We start from the raw sequence: 10,289 nt of genomic DNA on the forward strand, positions 1-10,289 counted from the left end.
TACGGTCGCTCGAGCTGTCCCCCTGGGCTTCACGGGCGACCGTGAGATGGCGACAACGGTATGATTGAGCGAGCTGACGGGATCTCAAACATTCCCGCCCGCCATTAGCAATGGGATTGATGATGAGTCCCCTCCTATAGTCGTTAAGCTTGGTCCTGGTGAGCAATAGGCAGAGGTACGAGCTTGGCAATTGGTCTGGTGAGAGTTGTCAAAGATGTGAGTTTGGTGATAGGTTTGGTGATAGTTGCATTGGGTGTCTTAAGTGTCACCACTCGGGTGAGTCCATCCACTCCTGGCATTGCAGCAATGGCCACTTGCATGGAGGAAACCTTTCATCTGTGATGAGCACCAATGAGCCCACTTGTATGGTATTTGATGGATGATGCCACTTTGAGACAGCTTGCAGTCGTTGCAGATACTGTGTTGACCATTGCGACCAGTATTGCTGTACTCGTTGCTGTATGAATTGCCATCGTGATAGTCTTGAGATGGCTATGTTTTCCAGAGATGACTCAGGTACCGTTGTAAGCGCACTTCCGATGAGGAAATGTCCTGGGGTGAGTGCTGAGATGTCATCTGGATCATCGCTGAGTGGTTCTAAAGGTAGTGAGTTCAGGATCGCCTCGATCTGGGAGAGCAGGGTTATCGTTTCCTCAAAAGTGAGCAAGGTTTCTCCGATGGTACGACGCAGGTGGTATTTGAGTGATTTCACCACTGCCTCCCATTTGCCATCCATGTGCGGGGCAAACGGTGGATTAAAATTTCACTGAGTGCGATCTTGAGCGAGCAGAGCTGAGATGTGTTGATTCTCTTGAGAGCTCTGTGTGAACAATGAGCGATTTATCAGCTCCAACAAAGTTCGTCCCGCAGTCGGAGTAGAGTGAGTGTGGGATGCCTCTCCTTGACACAAATCTCTTGTATGTTTAACGAAATCCATCCGTTGAGTAGTCTGAAACAACTTCCAAATGAACTGCAAATGTTGTGAGGCAGACAAACACACAAATCCATCCTTTATGAGTCTTCGCTCCTCTTCCCTTCCATGTTTTGAGTGTGAGTGGTCCGGCATAATCAATGCTAGTATGAGTGAATGCACGTGTGGGTGTGACTCGAGGCAGAGGTAGTTGGCCCATCAGTTGATGTGCACGGACCTCCCTTTGTCGAGCACACACCACACACCGCAAAACATGAGATTTCACTGGAGCTCGTCCACCGATGATCCAATAAGATTGCCTGATATGAGCTAATGTGAGTTGCGTGCTGCCGTGTAATGTCTGTTTGTGAGAGCAGTCAATGATGAGCTCAGACAGTCTTGAATGGCGAGGAAGAATTGCTGGATGTTTGCCTTCATACGTGAGTGTTGAGTTGCTGAGCCGTCCTCCTACACGAGCAATTACTTGATGATCGATAAATGCTGTGAGACGACTGTAAGGATGAGAGGTTGGCAGGTGTGATTGTGAGCTGAGAACCTTGAGCTCGTGAGCAAAAAATGCTGATTGAGTGGCCTTTATCCAGAAGATCTTGGCTTTCTTGATGTCATTGACTGAGATGCATGTAGCCCGTGAGCGATCATATTGTCCTTTTAATCGTAGGACAAATCCTTGACACAGAGTTGTAATTCGAAGCAGTCGATTGAGAGATGAATATCTGTGAACAAGATCTCAATGATAATCCACTTTCATGTTGGTTGTGAAAAGTGAGATTCTTGGGCGTGATTCCACTGTACACTGTTCTTCAGAGCCAGTTGGTTGAGTGGGCCATTGATCAGGTTGTAGCAACCATGGTGGTCCAGCCCACCACAGTTCATGATCTTCAAGTTGAGCTGTTGTTAAACCGCGAGAGGCGCAGTCCGCAGGATTGGCTGTGCCTGGAACAAATTTCCAATGAGCATGTGTCGTGAGGTCTTGGATTTGTGATACTCTGTTTCGCACATAATCCTTCCATTGGGATGAGTGTGTTTTGATCCACGTGAGAGTCACTTGAGAATCCGTCCATAAATATGTTCTCTTGATGTCCATCCTGAGTGTGGTATGGGCATGTTTAATCAATTTTGTAAGAAGCAGCGCTGCTGTGAGCTCTAGCTCTTGGAATAGTGAGCCTCTTCAAAGGAGCTACCTTCGTTTTTGAGCATATGAGAGAAGTTTTGGCGCCAGTGGACGGCTTGAGCACGACCATGTAAACGACTGCAGCCATGGCAAATTGAGATGCATCAGAGAAGCCATGTAATGCAATGCTTGAGTCACTACTTGTGTTGAGCCAACGTGGAATTGAGAACCTGGCCAGGTTTGTGAGATCTTTTCTGATGTTGAGCCACCGTGAGCCAACCTGAGACGGCAATGCATCATCCCAGTTGATTTTGTGGAGCCAGAGCTCTTGTAGAAGCATCTTGGCTCTAATGATTATTGGTGAGACAAAACCAAATGGATCAAATATCTGTGCCACTTCAGATAACACACGCTTTGTGAATTGCTCTTGATGAGATGTTGAGCTTGTTGCGAATGTGAAGACGTCCTGTTGAGGAAGCCATCTTAATCCGAGAATTTTGGTTGCGCAATCGTCAAGTGAGACTGATGAGGTGATTGAGTCCGTCAATGAGATTGCGTTTAATAAATCTTGATGATTGAAGTGCCATTTAGTGAGAGGAAACCCGCCCGCATGGCAGAGATCTTCCAGTTGATGAGCGATTTCTGTGAGTTGTTCCACTGTGTCAGCACCACCAAAGATGTCATCCACGTATCTTCCATGAGTGATTGGTGGCACTGCCAGTGGGAATCGATGTCCTTCATCTTCAACAAGTTGTATGAGTGTCCGCACTGCCAAGAATGGAGCAGCCTTCGTTCCATAAGTGACCGTGGTGAGATAGTATGATGTTTCATTGTGATGTTCGTCAATCCACAGAATGCGCTGTAGATCCCAATCTGATTGGTGTACCTTGATTTGTCGATACATCTTAGCTATGTCTGTGGCAAAGATGTAACGATGGCCACGGATCCACATGAGGACGTCTGAGACATCGAGCAGCAGGTTTGCACCGGTGTGCATGAGATCATTCATCATCACACTGAATATCCTGATGAAGCTGGACTCGAGCCATTGAAAACGACCCGAAGCTTCGTTGTTGTGCTGTCGGGTTTGAGTACGCCATGATGAGATAGATAGTATGGCGCCACATTCCCTGAGGGTTCTGATGTGACTTTCACCATGTGATTGAGTTGTTCATATTCAGTCATGAACTTGGTGTAAAGGCTCTGGTATTCCCTGTCCTTGTTGAGTCGTCTGAGAGTTCGCTGAAGACAATGATGAGCTGTGTTGTATGAGTTGCCTAAGACACTGGCGGAGAGCTTGAGTGGTATGCGTACAATGTACCGTCCCGTTGAGTCTCGAGAGTGAGTGGCCTTGAAGTGATCCTCACATTGTTGTTCTTCAAGTGTGAGTTGTGTCGTATGATCAGCTGGCAATTTTTCTTGCATCCAAAACTTTGTCAACAATTCTTGAAGATCTGAGTCATGTCGTTGAATCTTGATGTGATGTGCAGTCAATGGATGTGATGATGATGAGAGTATGGGACCAAGTATCAACCAGCCGAATATAGACAGCTGTGCGATTGGCATCTCAGGAGATTGCTTGATAATGTTGGGCTTGATGATCTGCCCGTATGCATCTGCTCCAATGATGAGATCGATTGTACGTGGAATGAGAAATTGTGGATCTGCCAATTTCAACTTCTCAATGTGTGGCCACGATTGTTGAGGCGCTTCAAATGATGGTAGAATTGTCGTCAGTGTTTTTAAAACATGCGCTTGTATCTTGGCAGTGTGCTTTGAATGATTGGAGTGAAGAGTGAGTGTGACAACACCCTTCGTTTGAGTAGTTCCACCAATGCCAATGATTGAAATCGTTGAATGGCGACGTTGTATGTTGAGCTGTCTGATGAGACCTTCCGTGATGAAGGTGAGTTCAGATCCTTGATCGATGAGTAGCCGAACTTGATGAGTTGAGGCAGATGAGTGGATGTGCGCTAATGCAGTTGCCAATAGCGTTGAATATTCTGAGTACCCTTGAGCAGATTCCTCGACGATTGCACCAACTTCCTATTGAGCGGATGAGGAGGCAGATTGAACTGGAGCTGACGAGGATGAGGATTGCTCGACATGCAGCATTGAGTGATGCTTAGCTGAGCACGTCTTGCAGCTCAACGTGGAACGACATGAGCGGACATTATGTCGCCCCAGACAATTGAAGCATAGCCTCTTGTCAATCGCAGTAGTCTTTCGTTGAGCTGGCGTGAGATCTCTAAACTTTGTGCACGTGACGATGAAGTGCTGCCCATTGCACATGTCGCATGGGTAAGTTGTCGACGAGGATGATTGAGTCTGTGCTTGAGCTGTCACTTGGTGAGCGGTCGCCTTCTTCACAGATGATTTGAACGAGCTTGGTGTGGCCTTCGATGGGCTGGCTAATTGAGCTGGTGTGATTTCAAGTCTCTCCAGTGCTTTCGCTCTAGCATTCAAGAAGGTCTCAAATTGAGCAAAGCGAGGATATTCTTGAGAGGATCCCAACGACGTTTCCCATGCCTCTCTTGTGTCTCGGTCAAGGAAGCGTGACACATGGTGAACTAGGAAGCAATCCCACATGTACTCCGTCATTCCCAGTGAGTGGAGGGCCTTATTTGCCTCAGAGACCGTTGAGATTAGCTTGGTGAGTGAGGCGGCGCTCTTTGATGAAGCGTGAGCGAGGCTGAAGAGATTGTCAAGGTGAGATTGCATGATTAGTCTCTTATTCTCATACCTTGAGGTGAGCAGATCCCATGATGGTTGGAGAGAGTCTCTGGTGAGAGGCAGGCCACGGATGAGTTGCTCGGCTGGACCCTGAACACAACTTCTGAGATAATGGAGCTTCTCCACATCATTGAGCTTCGCATGTTGTAGAATTACCGCAGAAAACAGCTCACGGAAGGAAGGCCAGTTCGCATAGTCACCGTTGAATTTTGGCAACTTAATATCCGGAAGCCGTGAGTGTGCTTGTGGTTCCGGATCACGTGAGACTATGTGAGATGAGGATGCTCCACTGAGGTTGCGCCTGAGACGACTGAGCATTAGCTTGGCTGAGAGCACGTGGTGAGCTTCCTTTTCGTGGATGTTGTTTGTAAAATAATGGTGATCCAAATGAGCCTCTGGCCACGTTACCTCGAAGTAGGCATGTTCCCTAGTGAACCTCGTCTAATTGAGCTGTCAAGGTATTGATCTCATCCAATGAGGCGTCAGTGAGACTGATGAGCTGTGTCTCTGCAATGTTCTGAATTGTGTTAAAACGGCTCGTTTGAGTTTTCACATTGATCGAGAGCTCCGTTGGCAGGCGAGCTGGTGAGGTTTGGCATGAGCTTCGTTCTTGAATTGAGCCAGAGGCCTTTTCTTTGGGAGCGGATTGTTGAGAAGGCACCGTGAGCGTGGCAGGAGACTGACGGCCTGAAGGCTGCTTCTCCTCCGCCTCTGACTTGGAGGTTTTTTCCTTGTCAGCCATGATGAGCGGGGCACGGAGAGAGCAGCAGGTGAAAGTGAAAAATATTTTGTTGATTTGCCCGTGAGAATGTCACTCCGGTGATGCGTGATCACGCCGTGGCAACACTGGCGGATGAACTGCGCTGGGCGGCGAGCGTCCTTGCGCCACGAATACGATGCGTAATCACTATGTACGCACTAAATTCCGTTGCACACCGTGAAAGTTAATGTTTGCAAAACGAATATTACACGTCACTTCACCACGCTGTATCCGGCTCGAAGGACCAAATGTTCGGAAAACTCTCTTACGCCCGACTCAGCAATGGAGATAGAGCGCTCGAGAAATTCCATATGAGTGCGGCGTAAAGAATGTGAAAGACATACAGCGTGGATGAAGGAAAATGAGCAGGCACTTTTACATAAAAAGAGGGTTTACTTAATAATCAGAGTTATTTACAGTATTTGCACAGTTGTGAGAGTAGTAATTCTATTGAGCAGTCTGATGATTCGCGCAAGGCCGATCCAATGTACTGCCCGTTGAGCCGGATGACCGGCTACAATCGTGCAAGCACTCTAATGCTGAGAAGAACTTGCACAGAACCATGAGCAGTCCTAATTAATGCACAGGTTGTAACGAGCTGACTCTTAATCGAGATCACACTTAGAGCAGTTTATTGGAGAGATTCCTTTCACAGTGAGAGCGTTAACGAACGAATGAAAGAAGAGCGCGTGCGCGCCGGCGACATACACGTCCAAAAGACCTCACTCGAGAAACCCGGCCCGGAGGCTCCCTTGCCCCCGTCCCTGCTCTCGACACCCCATCGCACGGTCGCTCGAGCTGTCCCCCTGGGCTTCACGGGCGACCGTGAGATGGCGACAACGGTATGATTGAGCGAGCTGACGGGATCTCAAACAAATACCTTATAAACTATTTTAATTTTTCAACATATTTTAATACTTTAATACACAAAATAATGAAATGAATTTTTAGTTCGAAATAGACGAGGATATGGCCACTTCCGTGCATTATGGTATGCACCAAGAGGCATAATTCCTCACTGGTGACGAAGAGTCAGAGATGGTCGCGGAGAAGGCTGCAGAAGAGGCCATAGTGTTCGCGACACCACTGCCACTATTGGCTCCGGGAATATTACCCAAAATTATTATTATAATTATTACAATTATTACTAAAAAAAATAAAATTAAACAATAGTAAAATTAAAAAATCAATTTATTAATAAATATTGAGCCCGAGCGTTTGTGCATGTGATTATATGTGTACGAGGTCTGTTCAAAAAGTATCGCGAATTTTGAATTTCCGCGGGTGACGTATATTCGATTTTCGATTTTTTGTGGCGTTATGTTGGTACTCATGTCTCTCACTTATGCCGACAAGTTCGGCCATTTTGAATGTTCAATTAATTTTTGACAGCTGTTTTGCTTGCACGTGTTTTGGCTCGTCTTCGATTTTTGCCTATTCCAAAAAATGGATCAAAGAATCTGTATCAAATTTTGTGTGAAAAACAAAATTAAGTGCGCGGACGCATTCCGAATGTTGACTGTGGCATATGGTGAAGCTACCTTGGACCGAAGCAACGTTTATCGGTGGTACAAAATGTTCTCAGAGGGCCGAGAAGATGTGAACGACGAAGAGCGTGCCGGACGCCCGAGCACGTCAACAACAGACGAAAACATTGATGAAGTGAAGAAAATAGTATTGGCCAATCGTCGAATCACCGTTAGAGAGGTTGCTGAGGACCTAAACATATCGATTGGCTCGTGCCATTCGATTTTTACCAATGATTTGGGCATGAGACGGGTCGCCGCGAAATTCGTACCAAAATTGCTCAATTTCGACCAAAAACAGCATCGCATTAACATTGCTAAGGAGCTGTTGGACTCTGTCCGCGACGACCCAAATTTGCTCCAGAGGGTCATAACTGGTGACGAATCATGGGTTTATGGTTATGACGTGGAAACCAAAGCTCAATCATCCCAATGGAAGCTGCCGCACGAGCCAAGACCGAAAAAAGCGCGCCAAGTTCGGTCGAATGTGAAGGTTTTGCTTACAGTTTTCTTCGATTGCAGGGGCGTGGTGCATCATGAGTTCTTGCCACAGGGTAGAACGGTCAATAAGGAATATTACCTGCAAGTTATGCGCAATTTGCGCGAAGCAATCCGCCAGAAACGCTCGGATTTGTGGAAGAACAAAAATTGGCTTTTGCACCATGATAACGCCCCTGCTCACACATCGTTGCTTGTGCGCGAATTTTTGACCAAAAACAACACACTAATGATGCCGCAGCCACCGTATTCCCCAGATCTGGCCCCCTGTGACTTTTTCTTGTTCCCGAAACTGAAGAGGCCCATGAAAGGACGACGCTACGCTACGATTGAGGAGATAAAGACGGCATCGAAGGAGGAGCTGAACAAGATCACAAAAAATAATTTTTTGAAGTGCTTCGAGGATTGGAAAAAACGTTGGCACAAGTGTATAATATCTGATGGGGATTACTTTGAAGGGGACAAAATAGATATTCATGAATAAATAAATAATTTTTGAAAAAACACAAAATTCGCGATACTTTTTGAACAGACCTCGTATGTGTGTATGTGTGTGTGTTAATAGAAAATTTATTGATTGGACAATGTAAATAAATTGTTAACATTTCCCAATCAATATTGCAATACATATTGGCCAAGAGTAAATACTTTTACACTCACAAATTTTAATGTTGCGTATTTCGTAGAAGTATGCAACATTAAGTATGCAACAGAAGTATCATAATAATATCTAATACCTCACTTTATTCCGATTAATATTTAAAATATGTAGGAAAGTGTAGAGAAAGAGAGTGATATTTTGTTAATAATATCGCGCGTTGCATCGACAATCCGAGATTCTTGAGAATACGAGAACACGAGAGCGTTCATCGTGAGGATTCTATATCTATCACTAGTAAACGTCAAACTCAATTAATCGATGTGGCTGAGTAAATAAAATGTACGGACAGTACGCTGATAGTCTCACGCAAAAATCCTGTTTTTTCTTTTTTTTCTCTTAATATACTTTTGTGATATAAATAGTTTAATTAATTATCTGTATAAGATCAAACAATATATTTTCGTATAACAATTGCAATTATTCGTGTAACTTAAAATAAAAAATTATAGGAAAAATAATGATTCGACATGTACTAGTATGGTATGTATTCGACTTGATCGATGAAAGATTCATATAAAAAAAACATGTTTAATGGTGTTGCGTTTATGACAAATACGCTTCGTGTCGATCAATATTTTGTATAAAATGTTTCTTTCTAACTATCACATCCGCATTTAAAATTTTGTTAATAAACAAAATTTCGAAAACGAGATTACTAATAATATAAATAAAGATAATACCAATATAATTTTGTAGTGCGCAATTGAAAGCTTTCAATTATGCTTGTAATTACACAACCTTATGTTGTGTAATTTTAAAATAATTTTGTATTTGCTTATTCAAAATGAAATCGGTTTTTTTTCCTACAACTATTGCTTAAAAATTACACATACGAATAATTTCAAAAATTATATGAAAATATATTTATATATTTATACACATATATGTTTACTACTAATTATAGTACTTATTTCCGATCTCACACCTTATGCGCTCGACCACGCCAATTTCTTGCGGATCGAATTTATGACCGTGGTACATAACATGAATGGAAAATCATAAACAATTAATCTTTTGTCAACTATCGCGTTTTGACACGATTTATGTTATAATATTCTGGATTAATGGGAAAGGTATATGATTATTACAATTTATTAAAATTTATGTATTATCTAGAACGTTCCCATGCCCCCATGTCTCTTGATATAAGCCTGACGCCGAGACTGCCGAGAGCTGAGAAGCCGAGAAAACATATTTCGGTCGCTCGACCGGCTCGACGCTTGCTTGAATGACAGAAAGGTTCTCTCTTGTTCTCAGCGCGCCGACAAGGCAAGCATTAAGAACGTAGTGCAAAAAGGACAGAGCGATATAGTCGGCACGCTTCTAATTAACCGCTTCTAACAAATCACATGGACACATGCTTGTGTTACTACCGGTTGCGCCAGGCCGCTGATCGGTGGCGCTGATCGCGTGCTGCAAGCGGCCCGGAATTCGCATCACTGGTCATACCGATGGGCAGCGCGTGTATTATAATAAGCAATTGATCATCTTACGAATTGTCGCCGAGTGCGAAACTCTGTCGACTTTTACGATTCTTTTAAGTATATCGCGTACACTAAGATCTCGACAATTTAGGAGATCCAGTCAGAATCCTTATCAACATAAATTGTGGCGCTCTAGAAACGATCATTTTCCTACGATTGCTAAAATTTTCTCTCTCGCTGACATGATTAGCTCGATCCGATTTCAGTTTTATTGCGTAGAAACAACCAGAGACGAAATTGAAGTCCGTATCTTTACGATCGAATTCTTTTTGCACGATAATTGTATTACAAGGAGCATATTTAAAATCGAAACGATAGCCAGACCTAAAAACAAATACAATTAAGGATTGGCGAAAAATTAAATAGTGTGTATATATTGATATATATATATATATATATATATTAGGTGTACAAAAAAGTTCTGAGCTTTAGATTTGATACAACCGAAATAACAATTTAAATTTTATATATCTTCCCGCCCTTTTGGGGTTTTAAAACAGTAACATTTAACCTCCTGAAATGCGATACGGTTTGGCGTTTGATGCACATAACCTCAAAAATCAGTAGTGTTCACGATGGCAATTA

The 10,289-nt window shown here is 43.8% G+C and overlaps 3 protein-coding genes across 3 annotated transcripts; all 3 read right to left on the reverse strand.

Annotated features, from left to right (window-relative positions):
* Positions 1 to 923: 923 nt before the first annotated feature.
* On the reverse strand, positions 924 to 2,015 carry LOC108757178. The gene is made up of 2 exons (XM_018501590.1): positions 1,726 to 2,015; positions 924 to 1,644 (listed from the first exon to the last, which is right to left on the reverse strand). The coding sequence occupies exons 1-2, from the start codon at positions 2,013 to 2,015 to the stop codon at positions 924 to 926; spliced, it is 1,011 nt and encodes a 336-aa protein (XP_018357092.1).
* A 22-nt stretch (positions 2,016 to 2,037) lies between these two features.
* On the reverse strand, positions 2,038 to 3,051 carry LOC108757179. Its single transcript, XM_018501591.1, has one exon. The coding sequence runs from the start codon at positions 3,049 to 3,051 to the stop codon at positions 2,038 to 2,040; it is 1,014 nt and encodes a 337-aa protein (XP_018357093.1).
* A 2-nt stretch (positions 3,052 to 3,053) lies between these two features.
* On the reverse strand, positions 3,054 to 5,517 carry LOC108757180. Its single transcript, XM_018501592.1, has 3 exons — positions 5,329 to 5,517; positions 4,215 to 5,216; positions 3,054 to 4,088 (listed from the first exon to the last, which is right to left on the reverse strand). The coding sequence occupies exons 1-3, from the start codon at positions 5,515 to 5,517 to the stop codon at positions 3,054 to 3,056; spliced, it is 2,226 nt and encodes a 741-aa protein (XP_018357094.1).
* Positions 5,518 to 10,289: the final 4,772 nt, after the last annotated feature.

Source organism: Trachymyrmex septentrionalis, unplaced genomic scaffold (genome assembly GCF_001594115.1).
Source record: "Trachymyrmex septentrionalis isolate Tsep2-gDNA-1 unplaced genomic scaffold, Tsep1.0 scaffold134, whole genome shotgun sequence".
NCBI classification, from domain to species: domain Eukaryota; kingdom Metazoa; phylum Arthropoda; class Insecta; order Hymenoptera; family Formicidae; genus Trachymyrmex; species Trachymyrmex septentrionalis.